Source organism: Syngnathus floridae, chromosome 6, assembly GCF_059516105.1.
Source record: "Syngnathus floridae isolate MCC-2025c chromosome 6, RoL_Sflo_1.0, whole genome shotgun sequence".
Lineage (NCBI taxonomy): Eukaryota > Metazoa > Chordata > Actinopteri > Syngnathiformes > Syngnathidae > Syngnathus > Syngnathus floridae.
The window spans coordinates 7,218,620-7,237,269 of NC_142418.1; the positions used below are offsets into that span (position 1 = coordinate 7,218,620).

At 43.7% G+C, this 18,650-nt stretch overlaps 2 protein-coding genes across 4 annotated transcripts; one reads left to right on the forward strand and one right to left on the reverse strand.

The window, feature by feature from the left end:
* The first annotated feature begins 86 nt into the window (after positions 1 to 86).
* LOC148396241 (snaclec purpureotin subunit beta-like) lies at positions 87 to 6,429 on the forward strand. The gene is made up of 7 exons (XM_088378542.1): positions 87 to 269; positions 850 to 912; positions 4,845 to 4,872; positions 4,939 to 5,024; positions 5,177 to 5,308; positions 5,993 to 6,098; positions 6,194 to 6,429. The coding sequence occupies exons 2-7, from the start codon at positions 850 to 852 to the stop codon at positions 6,271 to 6,273; spliced, it is 495 nt and encodes a 164-aa protein (XP_088234668.1). The 5' UTR covers positions 87 to 269; the 3' UTR covers positions 6,274 to 6,429.
* Positions 6,430 to 10,813: 4,384 nt separating this feature from the next.
* On the reverse strand, positions 10,814 to 17,559 carry neto2b (neuropilin (NRP) and tolloid (TLL)-like 2b). 3 transcript variants are annotated; one of them, XM_088378525.1, is made up of 13 exons: positions 17,366 to 17,559; positions 16,281 to 16,361; positions 15,626 to 15,781; positions 15,092 to 15,340; positions 14,804 to 14,851; positions 14,615 to 14,742; positions 14,412 to 14,513; positions 14,002 to 14,128; positions 13,372 to 13,485; positions 12,428 to 12,558; positions 12,245 to 12,337; positions 11,306 to 11,378; positions 10,814 to 11,230 (listed from the first exon to the last, which is right to left on the reverse strand). In XM_088378525.1, the coding sequence occupies exons 1-13, from the start codon at positions 17,373 to 17,375 to the stop codon at positions 10,938 to 10,940; spliced, it is 1,605 nt and encodes a 534-aa protein (XP_088234651.1). In that variant the 5' UTR covers positions 17,376 to 17,559; the 3' UTR covers positions 10,814 to 10,937. The 3 variants fall into 3 exon arrangements, with proteins under 3 accessions (XP_088234651.1, XP_088234650.1, XP_088234649.1); XM_088378524.1 differs by having other exon boundaries at positions 10,814 to 11,378; positions 16,281 to 16,337; XM_088378523.1 differs by having other exon boundaries at positions 10,814 to 11,378.
* Between the last annotated feature and the right edge of the window lie 1,091 nt (positions 17,560 to 18,650).

Below are 18,650 nucleotides of genomic sequence, written 5' to 3' on the forward strand. Positions count from 1 at the left end.
GTGAGAAGTATGCCCCCGTCACAAAAAAAATAACACATGTTCAAAACCAAGTCAACATGATATTTAAATCAAACCTTCCCGCAGCAGGCTCTGCATAAAACTAGATAATGTTGCGCACCAACTTGGTATGGAACCTGCATGCTTCCTCAAGGCGGAACCTCATCTGTGTTGAAGTTAATTTAGCACCTTAGACAGCAATTTGCAAGACAAACATTATATAAGAGGAATTCTTGTCACCGTTCTCAGTGTGAGGCATCAAGACTGCAAAGGTAACTTTACATCAGGGCTGTGGACTCGGACTCGGGGACTCGGACTCGGTCGGACTCGGTCATTTTTGCCGGACTCGAACTCGGTGCTGATTTTGACCGAGTCCGACAATAAAAAAAAATACGTTCAATTTTATTTTCATCATGCTGCTGAGAATGCGCGTAGGAATACTGTCCACAGACCTGCTTACGATCAATGCGGCCACGTTGAGTTGCACTTAGGCTAATGTTAACATTATGTACCAATGTCAAGGATGATTATGTCACCCACCTTATATCATTATTTTGATTTTGATCTAAATTAGCCTTGAATAAAGACTAAGCAGTCACATGAATTAACAGAAAAAATGGACAGCCGGACTCGGACTCGGACTGGGACTCGGACTCGGTGGTCAAGAGGCCGGACTTGGACTCGGACTCGGTGCAAAAATCCGACCGAGTCCACAGCCCTGCTTTACATCTTACCCTTGCAAACCGAACTTTTCAGCTTTCATCCGATTCTTGCTTTGTTGGAAGAGATGTGCTGTAAATGTAAGTCTGCTATTTTCTGTTGGAAATATGAAATATTGCTCTTTTATTGTAGATGGCATTTGCTCTTCGCTTAACAGTTCTCCTCTGCGGGATCAGTGGACTTTTGACTGGAGTCGTAAGTCAAAATCTCAATCACTGACTTAAACTAACGTTCAGGATTGTGTTTTATGCATTTTAGGGCCGCAACTATTAATTATTTTACAAATGGATTTCTGTCGATTAATCTATTACTTAAAAAGAAATTATGTTTTTTATGTCTTAATATCCATCCTTTTATTCAAAAATAGGGCCTTGTGGGAAATTAGTGTGTCAATTAAAAGATGGATTTGAATTTTAATCTCCAAAAATGAATTTGAATCTTCAGATTTTGATTAAAAAACAGTACCGTTATTTTCGGACTACAAGTCGCGGTTTTTTTCATAGTTTGGGTGGGGGGGGGCGACTTATGTGAATTTTTTTGAAACCGCGATAAACGAACCGCGATGTAGCAAGGGATTACTGTAATTTGAATTTCAAGGGACGTCAGCAGCGTGGCGTGGCGCGGCGGTTGTTTACAAAAAGGACAAAGATTGATCACGGGATGACGAAGATGACAAAGGGCCCCAGCTTCATTAGCGGCTTTGTTTCTAAGTGACACGGAGGACGAAGAGTTTGAAGGATTTAAGCAATTCAGCCGTCAGCAGCGCGCACTCATTGTTGACAAAGGTGTCAGACTTGGATCAAGGCGAGGACTCGGATGCAGAGTGCCAACAAAAAAAGGAATTTATTCTGACAGGCTGGAGTCAGCAAAAAACCAAAAGCGCCTCAAATGAGGGAAAACACTGGGGCAAAAAACAAAAACTGAAAAACACAGAGCTTAGGCTTGACAACAAAGGTTTCCTCACAAACTAGGTTCTCTAAAGGTTCTCTTTAACTCACGCGATCGCTGGTGCTCTGGACGGGTCAAGACGCACTGGTTCAAGACAAGGGGAAGACTCTGACTAAATACACACAGAAGGGTAAAGTCAAAGTCAGTTTTATTGTCAATTTCTCCACATGCCAAAGACACACAAAGAAACCGAAATTTCGTTCCCCCCATCCCACGGTGACAAGACATGACCCACAACAGACAAACAAGTAAACAAGTATAACAACAGCGTGCTGAATAAATAATGAATAAATAACACCATAAATAAATAAATAAATAAATAAATAAGAGGAGCAAAAAAACGAGCAAGTGCGCGTACAGCAGACATTCCAGAAAATAGCGCAACAGTGCCGCACGCTACGCAGAAGGGGGTAGTGAGTTCAGGGTCCTAACAGCCTGGAGAAAGAAGCTGTTGGCGAGTCTGGTGGTGCGGGAGCGCAGGCTCCTGTACCTCTTCCCAGAGGGCAGAAGGTCAAACAAAGAGTGAGCCGGGTGACTCACATCTCTCGCAATCGAGGTTGCCTTGCGGGCGAGATGGGAAGTGTAAATGTCCTTCAGGGAGGGGAGCGAAGCACCAATAATCTTACCAGCCGTATTCACTATGCGCTGCAGGGCCTTCAAGTTCTGTTCAGTGCAGTTACCACCCCAGACAGCGATGCAACTGGTGAGGACGCTCTCAACGGTGCCACGGTAGAATGTAGTCAGGACTGCCTGAGGAGCACATGCATGCCTGAGCTTCCGCAGGAAGTACAGGCGGCGCTGAGCTTTCTTTGCCAGTGATGAGGAGAGGTCCTCACTGATGTGCACCCCCAGGAACTTGGTGCAGCTCACCCTCTCCACCACAGCACCATCGATGATCAGCGGCAGGTGTTTTGTGTGACCCTTCCGGAAGTCAACAACGATTTCCTTGGTCTTGTTGACGTTCAGCAGGAGGTTGTTGTCCCTGCACCACGTGGTCAGAAGGTCAACTTCCGACCTGTACCGAGTCTCGTCGCCCTTCGTGATGAGACCCACCAGAGTCGTGTCGTCAGCAAACTTCACTATGCGGTTGTCGCTGTAGGTCGCAGTGCAATCATGCGTCAGCAGGGTGAAGAGCAATGGACTGAGCACGCAGCCCTGGGGGGCCCCCGTGCTCAGCGTGATGCTGGCGGAGATTTTGTCGCCAACACGCACCACCTGAGGCCTCTGACAGAGGAAGTCCAGTAGCCAGTTGCAGAGGGAGGTACTGAGGCCCAGCTCGTCGAGTTTGCAGATGAGTCGCTGCAGCACAATGGTGTTGAAGGCAGAGCTGAAGTCCACAAACAGCAACCTCACATAAGAGTCCTTTCTCTCCAGGTGGGTGAGGGCCGAGTGGAGGGCAAAGCAGATGGCATCCTCAGAGGACCGCTTGGCACGGTACGCGAACTGGAAAGGGTCAATGGTGGGGGGGGAGAACGGATTTGATGTGCTCCATGACAAGCCGCTCAAAGCACTTCATGATGATGGGCGTCAGTGCCACGGGGCGGTAGTCATTGAAGCAGGACGGTGCAGGTTTCTTCGGCACAGGAACGATGGTGGCAGCCTTGAAACACGAGGGGACGATGGCCTGCTGCAGGGAAATGTTAAAGATGTCCGTGAAGACACCCGACAGCTCCCCAGCGCAGTCCTTCAGCGCTCGACCCGGGATGTTGTCAGGGCCCGCCGCCTTACGGGTGTCAATAGCGGCAAGCGCCCTCCTCACTCCGTCGGCAGAGAGGTGCAGGGGCTGCTCGTGTGGGGGAGGAGTGGTCTTCAGCGGGCAAGTGCTGTTCTGGGCGTCGAAGCGAGCAAAGAAGCGGTTCAGATCGTTCAGCAGACGGACGTCGCCCTCACAGCTCCTCGGCACAGGCTTGTAGTCCGTGATGGTCTGAATGCCCCGCCAAAGGCTACGTGCGTCCTTGCTGTCCTTGAAGTGGGTGGAGACCTTGCACGAGAACGCCTTCTTCGCTTCTTTGATGCCTCGGGACAGGTCGGCCCTCGCTGTCCTCAAGCCAGCCTCATCCCCCGCTCTGAAAGCCTTGTCCCTGGCCCTCAGCAGTCTGAGGACAGCCCCTGTCAGCCACGGCTTCCAGTTTGCTCGAGTGACGACGGATTTCGAGCAAGTCACATCATCGATGCACTTCGTGATGTAAGAGGTAACAGAGTCAGTATACTCCTCTATGTCCGTCCGATCGTTGTCGGTGGCTGCCTGCTTAAACAAGTCCCAGTCAGTGGTGTCGAAGCAGTCACGAAGTGCATCGGAGACACCCTCAGGCCACACCCGAACCCGCCTCCGAACCGGCCTGGATGCCTTCACCAATTGTCTGTATGCGGGCAAAAGCAAAACGGTGAGATGGTCAGAAAGCCCAAGATGGGGGAGGGGGGTGGGTAAGGGCACAGGTGCAGACAATTAGGATCAAGGACACAGGTGCACACAATTGGGATCAGGGAATACAAGTAGACTGAAGCACAGAGGAAGGACCCACAAACTGAAACGAGAGGAGAGTTATCAAAATAAAACAGGAAGTGACAATACAACAAACAGGACAAGACAACAATAACCCACAAAACATGACGGCATGACAAAAGGACGATCGATGGATTTAATGAATTGGAGTGACACAGATGGTTTTATAAACGTGTCATTTATGTAAGTTTTTTTTAATAACTCTGAATGTTACGTCAGGCTCGCTCTCAGCTCTTCGTTTGTGTTTATGTCACGTTAGCATACCTATCGTTTAGCCTGTTGTTGCTCGTTTATGTCTGTTCTTGGTGTTGGATTTTGTCGACTAAATTTCCCCCCAAAATGCAACCTATACTCCGGATCGACTTATATATGTTTTTTTTTCACGTTATTGTGTATTTTATGGCTAATGCGACCGACCTACATTCCGGACTTTTAGTCCGGAAATTGCGGTAGTTTGGTTCCGAGCATGTCAGAAAATTGGCAACAATCTTGATCATCATTTAAAATTTTTAATTTAACAAATTCACCTGATAACCAATTGGTTACCAAAAACAGTATTGATTCCTTAGATAATCAATTACTAGTCGTCAATCGATTTCTTCCAAAATTATTGTCTTCATGTGTGCCACTGGTCTGCAGTCTGATTTTACCAATGTGCTTTTGTTCTTCTTCACAGTGGTCATTCCCAAAGTTTAGGAGCACAGGTTAGCAGTGCACGCTCAATACTTGATATTTTCTCAATATCCCCTAAAACAACAATTGTTTTGCAGCTAATGACTGCCCCAAAGGCTGGACTCAGTTGGACTGTCACTGTTACATCTACCAAGATGAGGAGAGGACCTTTGCAGATGCAGAGGTACGTCAAAAAAGTATTTGTTATGGAGTTGCCAACCAGCAATGAGTAATCCATTTAGATGTCGGGCTCAAAATAACTCTTGCCAATTGTCTGGCTAACCCTAACCCTAACCCTAACAAGCGAATACAAAGTTTTACTCTTTTTTTCATCAGAGTGTCTGCAACGTCCTTGGTGGCAATCTTGTTTCCATCCACAACGCCCTGGAGAATGCCTTTGTTCTGGAGCTGATTCGAGCGGGCGGTAACAATGACTTTGCTTGGATTGGACTCACTGATGCAATTGAGGTGAAACAATCATTAGTGTTTATTACCAGAAAGAATAATGGTGCCTTCCTATTTTTGTTTATTTCAGCTCATCCATTATCACCATTTATTACAGTTTCATTTCATGCACTGTTATCACCTGACTTGACAAAATGGGAAACGGGTTGAAGAAATTCTGGTTACGGAGAAGGCCATCCAGGTTCTGCAGGCTGGGGCAGCCCCAGAAGTAGGACCAATTATCTACAAACTGCTCTTATCCCTGCTCTCTACAGAAACTAGCCAATTAAGCAAGAATATTCTGCTAAACCTTTCATCGTTGGTTAGCTTCAATATCGGGTGCTCTGGCTCCAGAAAAACACATTGCTGTGGCTGGATTCTGGAGCTTCATTTTGCAAGTGACGGGGTCACCTATGACTAAGGTGCTCTCGAGAGCCTGTAGGCCGAGGTGGATTGTTACGGCTAAATGTCTTAACAAGCTGCTCGCAGTTAGCAAGCCGCTGCTTCAAAAATAAAAATAACAGTGTCAAAATAAATAAAAACATTGGGCGAGGGGAAGTGGGTAAAAGAATGTAGCTCGCTTTTCCGGCGCCTCTGTGACCCAGAAATGGAAGTACGGAAATGTGTCAGGTGGTGATGTCAATTGAAAAATCAAACAGAAGATGCAAATGCTCTGTGGTTGTCTTTACGTGGGACTTGGTATTCCAGGAAGATGACTTCATATGGACTGACGGCTCAGAGCAGGATTTCCTTAACTTTGATGATAATGCGGAGTCCAGTGCCACTGGTAACTGTGTTGCGATTGATGAGGACGGTAAGGAAATGTCAGAAAATGCGATCAAAATCAATGATTCAAGTTTTTTCCCCCAAATAGAATGCTGTTAAACTTGAATTTTTTACTTCTTGCAGATGGACTTTGGTATGATGAAGGCTGCACAGATGACGAGCCGTATGTTTGCATTAGAGAGTTCTCATTCGAACATCATTAACTTATGAGATTTACTGATGACTCATTGAGATAATATAGGATCAAAACTTGATGACTCTTTTTCTGGGTGTACTGTCCACCCCACTCTTCTCGTTTCTCAACAACGCTCAATTTCTATTGACGGCAGATTTGGAACGTCAAAGAGCATCTCGGGTAAATAAAGGGATGTGTCTGCATAAAGGGTTCGGTCTTTTTTTCTACTCTTCATTGCAAACCTTCTGAGTCCATTGCTAAAAACCTTGAGATTAAAGAAAGGTGTCACGCCTCGACCCCGGGTGTTTTATTATGTGATGGTTGTCATTATTTCTGTCCATGTCTGCGTACTCGCCCCTCCCTTCTTGTGCCTACTCACAATCTATGTACTACTCACAGTCACCTGCCTCTCGTTACCTGTCGCGTATTTAAGTCCTGTCTGCGTGTCACACCTTTGTCGGATTATTTCTTGTCTCACGTCTGTTAGTTCGGTTTTTGTTTGCCAGCCCTGTCGGTCAGTCCCGTTGATAGTTGTTAGGCCGTTATGTCAGTTTGCCGGTTCTGTTGGCTTGTTTCCCTCATCCTCCCTTCCAACTACCTCTTCCCTTCAATAAACCCTGGTCCAAGCTGCATTTGGTCGCCCTGCTCCATTCCAATCCGTGACACTTGGGTGGTGCAATCTGTAATGTCCCACGGACAGAAATAATGACAACCTACACATAATAAAACAACTGGGGACGAGTCGTGACACCAAGACTTTCATAAGCCTAATTTAAATTTAAATAATTTTTCAATGCAGGGTTACAAATCTGGGACAAAAGGTGTCATTTGTTGTTTTAAGAGAATATGGTTGTCAGGTTAATTCTCTGACTGAATATCTGTATAAAAGAAAAGGATCAGCAGACAAAACAAGTGAGGCAGAATATTGAGTTTTTTCTCGCGAGGAGTACATTCAGATTTACAGCAATCTGACTACGCTAAAAATCTGTTTGCACTCTTCGCTCTTTTTATTTGGAATGCCCTACCCACAATGTGAGACTAGCCCCTAAGGGGAGGGGAGAAGGCGTGGGCTTTGTCTCATAAGAAAAGAAACGAGAATGCAAGGACAAGATGTTATGTGAACCAAGAAGTCACAGACAAGATGTTATGAGAAACAAAAGGAATGAAAGGACAAAATGTTATTTGAAACAAGAAGGCACAGACAAGATGTTATGAGAAAAGAATGCAAGGACAAAATGTTATGTGCAGACATCAACAAAATAGTTTGAGCTATCAACAACTTTCTTGGATTCCCAGAGGTATAGAAAAAGTCAAAAGTCAAAGTCAGCTTTATTGTCAATTTCTCCACAGGCCTAGATGCCTTTACCAATTGTCTGCAAAAGCAAAACGGTGAGATGGTCAGAAAGCCCAAGATGGGGGAGGGGGGTGTCGGAAAAGTAACATGCTGGTGAAGCCTCGGGAAAACAGACTTCAGGTTGGCATGATTAAAGTCTCCAGCGAATATGGTGAAACCGTCAGGGTGCACTGTCTGCTGTTCACTGACAGCCTGGTACAGTTCACCAAGCGCCGCGATCCTGTCGCCTTCGATGTTGGAAGGCGGGATGTATACCGCGACTAGCAGAATCGCAGTAAATTCCCTCGGCAGGTAAAAAGGACGGCACTTGATGATCACAAACTCCGCAACTGGCGAGCAGTGCTTACATACCACCACAGAGTCCCGGCACCATTCTTCTCGGATGTAGACGCATATTCCACCTCCTCGCGACTTTCCCCCTCGTACAATGGCACTGTCTGCCCGATAGCACGCTAGCCGCTCCAGATGCACGGCAGAGTACGGAATGTTGTCAGTCAACCAGGTCTCGGTGAACACGAGCACACAGCAGTTCTGCACTGTCCGGTTCGTAGACCTCAGCAGGCGAACGTAATCCATTTTGTTGTCCAGCGATCGAACATTCGCCAGAAGAATGGAAGGCACCGCCGGGCGAGCTGGGTTGGCCGCCAGCCTGGCCCGGACGTCTCCGCGCTTGCCCCTCTTCTGCCTCCTCGCACACCGTTTCCGACGGCTCCCAACCGGGGGAGAAATAGCGGGCGAGGTCGGCGACGTTTCAGGACGTAGCAGTCCGAGCGCCTTTAATGTCGCCGCTTCAAAGTCCAGAACGCCACAAAACCCACTTCTGCCGATGTCGAGCAGAACCTGCCTGCTGTTCGAGACGAACACATAAGACTGTCGGACGAACACTCATTAAACGAACAAATCACCGTACTGACGGGACAGAGAGTGGCCGCTGCGTGTGCACGCGCCGCCATCTTGCATCCAGTAAGTCAGGAAGTTCCAGACAGCATCGTTTGACGTGTTGTTTTTCACAATCCGTCTGGTGGACGTCTGCAAGGCGAAACAGCAAGAATTCTGTGCAATAATATTATTAATAGGTACTCATTAGGGAACGCATGATAACATATATATACAATTTATCTAACAATTGTCCAGGAGTGTGAAGTATGAGCCCAACTCCCCCAAAAAACATGTTCAAAACCATGTCAAAATGATATATGAAGGAAGGATATTTAATTCACCCTTTCCCGCAGCATACTCTGAATAAAGATAGCTCACTCAGCCCTTTTTTTGGCAAGAAAGTGTTGAGTCTCATGGTCTACTCAATTGTGTCATATCGGACCACAAAGGAAACCATTTTGAGAAGGGGTCTTCCGGATGACAAAGCTGCAAGTGATGCAGATTGGGCTCTTAAATGACATGATGTATTTGATAAATAAGTGTTCTGAAATCACTGACTGCCAATTGCTTTGAGGGTTCCATCCATCCATCCATCCATCCATCCATCCATCCATCCATCCATCCATCCATCCATCCATCCATCCATCCATCCATCCATCCATCCATCCATCACATGGGGCAGTAGTCGGGGGACACCCTGAACTGGTTGCCAGCCAATCGCAGGGCACACAGAGACCAGAGTGCCCGGAGAAAACCCACGCAGGCACAGGGAGAACATGCTAACTCCACACAGGGACGGCTGGAGGTGGAATCGAACACGCACTCTCCGAACTGTGAGGCAGACGTGCTACACGCCGTTTTTTTAATGATACATAATGATGCATTCTGACTTGGTAAGTAATGTGCCTGCTTCCTCATCTGTTAGCTGTGGTTCAAATTGATTTGGCACCAAAAACAGCAATTTGGATGGCAAAATAGAAACTTTGGGGTAATTGTGACAAGCCCCATTTGAATGGCAAATACTTAAAATTCGGAAAATACTGTAAGTGTTCTGCGCTCAGTGACTGTCGTACATTCAATTGCTCTATGTCTAGGCTTTTAACACACAAATCTTTACAAGCTTTACGTTTGTCTCACCATTGGTGAATGATACTATATAATGTTGCATTGCGACTTGGCATGGAACGTGCATGCTGCCTCAGGGCGGAACCTCATCTGTGTTGAAGTTAATTTGGCACCATCAACAGCAATTTGGATGACAAACCCAGCATTTCAGAGGAATTCTTGCCACCATTCTCAAGACAGCAAAGGTAACTTTACATCTTATCCTTGCAAACCGAACTTTTCAGCTTTCATCCGATTCTTGCTTTATTTTAAGAGATGTTTGTAAATGTAAGGCTGATATGTCATGTTCATGAAATATGAAACATTGTTCTTTCACTGCAGATAGTATTTGCTTTCCGCTTACGGTTTCTTCTCTGTGGGATCAGTGGACTGTTGACTGGAGTCGTAAGTCAAAATCATTGACATCGACACTGCATTTTAGGGCTGCAACTATTAATTATTTTAAAAATGATAAATTATTGTCAATTTCTGTTGATTAATCTATCACTTAAAAAGGATTTTGATTTTTTATGTTTTAATATCCATCCTTTTATTTAAAAATAGGACCTTTTGTCAAACTGACAGTGCAGAAAATGTACAAACATAAAATTATTATGAGTCCATTACTAGTTTGGTTCCTCGCATGCTGATGGGCAGGCGTGTGACATATTTATGTTCCAAGCACACGCCTTGTTTTGATGACGCATTTGGATGGGCAGGTATGTTACATTTATGTTCCAAGCACACGCCTTGTTTTGATGACACGCACCAAATTGTTTACTCGGCCTAATCAAGCTATGCTTTTATCTTGATGTCGAAGAAGAGAAAACCAAGCATCCTTGAATGAAAATGAACTCACATTCAAAACCGTTCATTGGCCCCAGGATGAGCATGTTCACAGAAGCGTTCATGAAGCAAAAATGTGCGACATACAGTTCACCTTCGTCCAAAATATGAACGAGTGCATGAACTTCTGTTCATTGAGCATGTCCAGGTACTCCACTGTTGATTGACATCGTTTACGTCCTATGGAGAGTTGAGTTGGGAGAGTTTACTTGTTTTTTATACTACAATAAATGTCTCAAAACAATCTCACCTGTTGTGCCATAATAGGCAACTGACCTCCATCTTGAAATATGTCACATGATGTTCTCAGTTATCTGTGCATGTCTCAAGGCTGTATTAACAGCAGTTCTGATTCAGGTCCCGCATAAACAGTTGACCGGAGATCTTCAATCAGGATGATTTTTAATTGAAATGATTAAAAGAATTGCATATAAACCAGGCTAATGCAATAAATCTCTTGCATACTTATTATATAATAGAAGCATCAAAATGAAGGCTGACATGTAGTGTTAAAAGTCCATGGATAAAGATCTTTGTTGGGCTATCTCATAGCGACACCTCCTATTGGCGGTCCTGTGTATGTACACGTCATAGCCAGCTCCGTCCCCCGCCTCCTGGTCGTCATAGTGGTCCTCCATGACTCGATGGTGTCTCTCCGCCAAACTGTATTGTGGCTGGAGGACGGCAGCCGCTTTGACACTTGGCCAGCTCTTCTTGCGCAGGTTGCCAGCGGACTCGTGCAGAGGAGGCGGAGCCCTCTGGGCGTCCCCTCGAATCGAGGTGAGCTCTGAAGAGCCGTGGGCTGCACCAAGAGAGCCTTTGATGGAGTTGAGTGAGGCCTGAGAGCCACAGTGATGCTCATGAACACAGCGCGAACCTGAAGATGACCTTCTCAAAGGCTGCAGGGACTGAAGCTCCCCCGATAGATCTCCCAGATCCCGCGACAGCTTCTATAAAACAAACATCACTTGAGTTTTTGAGCTTTTGTAATGTAAGAACATTGCACAGTGGTGTAGTTGAGTAAATCATCAACGAAAAATGTACATTGTTTTTTTGATGAAACAAATAGCACTCGACAGTATGTCTCGTTTTCAATTGTCTGATTATTACTGTATTTTCAAAACTTAATAGATAAATAAAAAGCACTTTACAACATTGTCTTTCACAAAAGACGTGGGTAAAAAGTTAAGAATTAAACAGTTTGTGTCATGATTTCATGCTTCAGTGTCGATTGACATCATGTGCCTTTTGATGTGCATGATAATAGAGACATACTTTAATACATGAAGAGCTTCTCAACTAACTCAGTGAGCTGCAATAATATTCATTTTTTCCGCTGAGAATCAATAAATGGGCACATTGATATATTGTCTGTGTACATGTGACTTTGCAATTTGTGTTTAAATGTCTGTTATTTTAAACACAGACATTGACGCTAGTTTATTTAGCCTGTCTATATTCTTTTTCTTGATCTGTTAGCATTAAGATAGCTGACTTTCTGAAGTTAGGCATTTATGTTCGGTTAAGCGTGCATTATCCTTTTTGTTTTATATTTCAACTTTAACTAAGAATGTTCAACAAACAGCTTCAACCAAGCATTGTCTCTCTGAATAATTGCTCAGGATGTGCCAAACTACTGTGTGTTGTGTAGTTCAACTATAATGCATCTACCATATCTATAATGAATCTAGGAATGAAAAAATAATCTATAAGGAATAGCTCCGATAAGGAATAGCGATTGCTTACAGTAATTCTTGTTAATTCCACTCCCTAAAAATATCAGCAATAATCTCAGTCTGGCGTTTAACACACTTACCTTTTCTCTGAGGGTCAAGAGTTCATAGTGTGGAGGCTCAAACGGCGAGTGGTAGTCCCCGTGCTGGAACACGTTATTCTTGCGTACCAATACCTAAAATGCAGAACTCATACAGTCAGTATTTAGGTATGAGGACACCTTTGTAAAGGTAAGTTAGTCAGCAAAATGAGGTCATGTGATCACCTTCTTGCGTGGCTGCTTGATCTGTACCAAGATAGAGACTACAAGGAGCAGCATCACGACTCCCGTTGACACGCAGATCACCGTGCTGTGAGTCCTCGTCATGTGCTGGAAGATTCCTTTCTGCTTTTTCTCTGTATGATAAAAGTGAACGGGTGCATTGCCTCTTCTCATTTTTTTTTATTTGCATGCTTTTCCCATTTAATAGTTAAGATCATCAAAGAAATATATTTTCCATTATCTACAAAAGGAGAAAGAGGAACAGTGGTGAACAACCGGCCTACAAAAATTACAGCAAATGCAGAGCGATGGCTCCTCCAACAGATCACAAAGGAACCTAGGGCAGAATCTAAAGAACTGGTGACCTTCCTCACATTAATTAGGATCAGTGCTCAATAATGACAATAAATAATAAATAATAATAGACTGGGTGAAAATGCCATTTTTGTCAGGGTTCCATGGTGCTCCTGATGAAAATGGAAAATAAAGATGTATTTTACTTTGGGGGGGGGAAACCCGTAACTGATTCCCAACACTGTTGGCAGAATATTCTATGTCTGACAGAGAAAAGATGAACTTCTGGCATATGGCATAAATATAAAAGCATTTCACTGTGTATAAATAATACACAAAAATAAACAAAAAAGCCTCATAATTGGACACAACATGTTTGCCTGTAAAAATAATACAAATGTGGGAAACACTCATTGATAAAGGCTAGAATTAATAGTAATTACACAAAAATAAAAACAACTAAACAGAACTGTAGTTAGTAAAATCTGAAAAAGTATAATTACTAAATGGATTAGATATGACTTTAGATATAACTTCAACTTGTCTGCCAGTTGACTTACTATCTGCACTAATAAATTAGAAGGACAGAGCATGTTATAGGCTCAAATTATGAAAAGAATAACTTGTCAACAAATAAAAATCCAAAGTATTACCTTTGCAGTTGCTTTCATCCCAGGGAAAGACACAGTTTTGTATACCATTGCACACCAGTGAAGTGTTGATGCACATGTTACTGTGACAGAAGAATGTGCCGCCCACACATGGTGCTGCAACACACAGAAAATATATTTTTTGTTGGGGGGGATACGCTTTAAGTGCCAGCACTAGTCAAAACAGCGTGCTCTCATTAAGTGTATTTGTGTAATAAGATTTCTAATAATTCATCAATTTTCATCCATCTTAGGGGGCCGTCATGTTGGGCAATGTCACCCTTACTGTCGACCGAAATTAAAGTCACAACTGCTCTCGCACTTGCCTTGACAACGTCACAAGAACATATCATTTATTAAATACAAACGGATAGAATTAGATGAAAAAGAAGTTGGACTGAAATCTGTCTGAGGCAGGAATCATATCAGTGTGTCATCTGCGCTAACCATTGCTAAAATCAAAATAAAGCAGTACACACAATAATGAATCGGAATAATATATTTGTGAATGCTTTCATTCTTCACACAACGGGTTAATGAGATGATGGTTTGAACTCAGACTTTCTAACCATTTGTTTCAAACAGTCATGATGCTCATCATTAAGTCATGACTAAAAAATGTTGTCAGCTCACGGTCAGCAAAAGAGGTGAACAACATCCGAAAACGACTCAGTCTGCTGCTCTCGTCCGCCCACATCCTCACCACGCCTACGCCCGTGTCCAGCATGACGTCGTTGGCCACTGTGCTGCAAAACTTGGCCTACAACCAACACAGCAAGGTAATATTTTCTCTCAAAGATTAAACTGCAACAGTAAAGCAAGGACACCTGGTGATCTTCTTGGAAACAAATGGTTACAGAACCCCATACAGTGCGTGACAATTTGGCACTGTTTGGCCATGACGCTCAGTATGGCCAGATTCAAACTAAGAACTATAATCATTATTCAAACCTGACATATGAGGTTCTGTTTACAAGTGGTGCAATCAGGTACATTGTGGTGAAAACATCCATCCACAATTTTAAACCACGTTGGTGAATGACCTTGAGATCCTCAATGGCGTTGCTTCCATCATAAATAGCCACAAAGTTCTTCTTGCACTCATTGGAGTTCTCCATCTGGTACTCCAGAAATCTCAGGTAAATCTACGTGTAATGACAACATGGAGGAACTCAAATTCGTAATCCATCATCGTCCTCTTTAATTTGTGAATAGCGAACCATCAAAAGGCAGCTCGGGCTTGCACCTTGTTGTTAGTCGGGGCACGTATGGTCCAAATGCAGTCCACTGCCTGGTCGAGATTGACCTTGTACTCCTCTTCCACTTGGCTGGATCGAATCAGGCCGTCAGCCCCGGTCAACTCAAACTGACAATCTGGAGGAGTAGGAGTCTCAGCAATCTGTTTTCATTCAAGGATAAATCATTGATAAGCTACCTGGGATGGGGTTTAGGAGTCCTCCCACATGCAGATGGAACTCCGGGTCTTGTAGAAGAAGAAGAAAAGATCATGCGTAGAAATTCAATATGAATGCTGAAAAGTTGACACTTAGCTGAAATGCTGTGGGATGAACTGAATTACTGAAATGTTGAAAAGTAGAAAGTACTATTTTTTTAACGGATTTAAATCGGTTGAGAAATGTGGCAGAAGAAAAAGCATGGATAACAAAATTTTCTGAGTAACACTAAAATCAACAGGTGAAATGGTTAATAAAAAAGCGATCACCTGACGTGAAGCTGTAGCGGACCTGGAAACCGATCCCCTCCAGTTCATCGTCGCTGAAGAAGCGGATCCACATGAAGCGGCCACTGGACAGGACCAGGCCTGGGCAGGTGGCACCGCAGAAACGGTTGATGAGCGGCGAGAAACTGAAGGGGCCATCGCGCACCTCGATGTGGTCAAAGCGACACTCGAAGGACGCCTCGATGTAGAAGGACTCATCGAACTGCAGTTCGATTCTCTGCCGGGGGAGTGCTGGGGGTAGAGTGAGTAGAAATGGGATGGAACATGTTTCCATTTATTTTAAACGTCAGTGACAAAGACGGTATAAAAAGTTTACACACCCTTGTTCAAATGCCATAAAAAAAAATGAAAAAGATAAATGATTGCAAAACTATTTCCAACTTTAATGTAACCTATAACCTACATCTTAATTGAACAAAAGTGAGTTTTAGAGTGAAGTAAAAATAAACGAGTGAAAAGTGGTTGCACAAATGTATTTTAACTTTGGATGTGGCATAGGGGGTGACCCGACTTTACCTTCTAGCACATACAGGCACTCCTTGTTGGGAGGATAGGTGTTAGGGTAGTTTGGGGAGCTAAAGCTGCCACCGTCTGTGTGTCGTATCCAATTCCCGCAGTGGCGAGAACGAGGTGGCCACTGAGACGGTTTGAGCCCATTGGAAGAAGCACCATCTGCACAACAACAAAGAGCATAAGACACGAGTGAAGGTTAGATATACATAATGTGACAAGAGCCAGTCTTTAGAAGACCAAGTGCTCGGTCTTGATTTAATAGCTTCAAATAGTTTCAAAAATTCTATCTTGGGATAAATAGGTCTTTTTAAAAATTATCTGTCATTGTCTTTGGGAGACATTTTATGAATCAAAAGTACCAGTGGTATCAATGCTAGGTACTTTCACTTTTTTCACACAAGTCACTGTATTAGACTATGAGTTGGCCAGCAACGCGTTTGCAAATTTTGAGTCTTGAGATGAAACCCTGCTCCAGAGGCGGTTCATAATGAGCTACTGGGTTCGCTTTGCTGACATTTCCATAACTTTTTCATGTTATCAAGGGGCCTACAGCTTTTCCCTGGGAGCAACAATGTACATTATATAAAAAGACAAACTCTTGGCATGTGTAAGATAATGTACATCTCTATTCACAAATAGAAGCGGATTTCAATCTTACCCGCAGTCTTCTGAGCCCGAGGAAATCCCTCCTCGATGAAAAGGAGAAGCAACCAGACTGTAAAGGAAGGCCAGAGACAGTCTATGAGGACAAACAAAGAAAAATGTCCCACCAGACAGCACTTAGATTGATTTGTCTGTCTCTACTTGTTGTCTTTGGCTCTGAATATAAATGACAGGCCAGGATCTGGAGGGAGGAATAAAAAACGCAACACTTGTGCCATCTGTTTGCTCAAGTCTCACTCGGTTGTCTATTTTTGCCTTATGATCCATCCATTTGTTTTCTATTGCTGTTGTCCTCGTCATCGAAGGAAATAAAGCAGGGCGACCAAATGCAGCTTGGACCAGGATTTATTGGAGAACTCAAAAAACAGACTATAGGAAGCTCGACTAGGGACAAGAAGAACTGAACAAAAAGACAAGATAAAGACAAGAACGACAACGACAGCCGAGACGAGAACAATGCGACAGGGGTGTGACACGCAGACAGGACTTATATACGCGACAGGTAACGAGAGGCAGATGACTGTGGTTAATTAGTACATAGATTGAAAGTCGACACAGGAAGGGAGGGGCGAGCACACACACTGACAGAACTAATGACAACCTACACATAATGGACTGACCGGGGGCGAGTCGTGACACTCGTAAAGGTCACAGGTAAACTGAAGCCTATCCCAGATGACTTAATTTAGAGTCTTCAGTGAGCCTAACATGCCAACTGCAGCTAGTTTTCATCCTCATTGTTTTTGGTTCCCTTTTTTTTCCTAATTTTTAATGTGCTGTTTTTATTCTCATATAAAAAACATTGACTTCCTTTTCTTTTTATTTTGTTTAATCTTGCAGTACAGTCTTGTTCCTTTTTTCAGTGCATTAATATATTATATCATTGACTTTACCTTTTTAACATTAGCACCAAAAAAAGGCACCAGAAAATGTTGGGTGAAAACACAATACCGCTTTTATTTAACACATAAATCCTGAGCTCAAGGCTAACACGTTTATGCAAATGAGAAGCTGAAAGAAGCTACTTCGAAACTGCCCTAATGTAACTGAACAAAAAAGTCCAAATAATTAATATCTTACCTACATTCATCCTCTCTGCTGGGAGTTTTGGTGGCTTTTATGCAAAAACCAGAGCGACAATCGACATGTTGACATCAATGTCTTTGATGCGTGAATGATGAAGACAAGTTTTCCTCCTAATAGTTCCCGATACCAGTAAACGCGCGCCCTGCTGGGAGGATCTGAAGCTTGCACATCACAAATCGAGATACTGAATCAGCACATCAGTTTGGAGATGAAGAGCAAGGGGGGGGGCACAAGAGGGGCTTAAGACAAGACCGAATTGGAGCTTGAGGGAGAGAGTGATCATCGCGCATGTGCCACAAGACCAATACTGTACTTAGGCATTATCTTATTCAACCTTTTGATGATTTTTGTGAGCAACAGACACCAGGGCAGAAAATGGAGAATTTGTTATCAGTGTGATAATAGGACCTCACATAGTGATGTATCATTATTGTGTTTAAAAGCAACTTGTTGTAACTGATGAGAGCTGGATGACATTGGAGATGCAAAGACAAAGCGTGTGAGACTTCTAGATAGCGTTTGTATGAATGCCAGCTGTGACACTGCAGCTGCCAACGCGGGAAATCTACTCTTAACATGAGCGAAAGTACGCAAAGTTCAAAACAAGAGTAAGCCAAGAGGCATTAAGGACCAGTGCCGTCTCCACGGCAACTCCCGATGGTGTCTTGCCTGCTGGGTGTGATGTAATCAGGTGCCTAGAAAGCAGACGCTGATGAATTAAGAGATCAAAAGTGAGACAAAATCCTTGTGTGGCTGTGGGAAACGCGGTGCGTTGTTCAAAGCCACTTGTGTGTGGATGACACAACAGCGTGTCTTGCGTAGCCAATTCATGTTCACAATTTAAAGTAAAACGCGTTCCATGACAGTTGATTCTCCCTATTTAGAGGTTGTTTATTTTTAATACAACAGAAAACATGTACTGCAATCATTTGTGTTTATTGTGGACAATTTGCACAAGGTCAATTTTGCCAACGGTTACATGTACAACATCATACCAAGTTATTTTTTTCATTAGACCTTCTTTTGGTGGTTTTCACTGGTGTGATCAACAAATCATCAAATCACTCATCCTAAAAGCCTAACAGAGACACGCCGTTTAAATTAAAGCACGCCCGACTTCCTAAATCTTTGTGCCTTGAGCCATATGGCCAATCACCAGCGTTCGTGGGGCCAGATGGTCAATGGCGGAAACCCGTAATCAAAAGTGGAGTTAAGCTCCAGAAGACAAGCGGAAAGATTAGACTGCTTGCCACCAGTTGGGAGGAAGCTACAAGAAAGT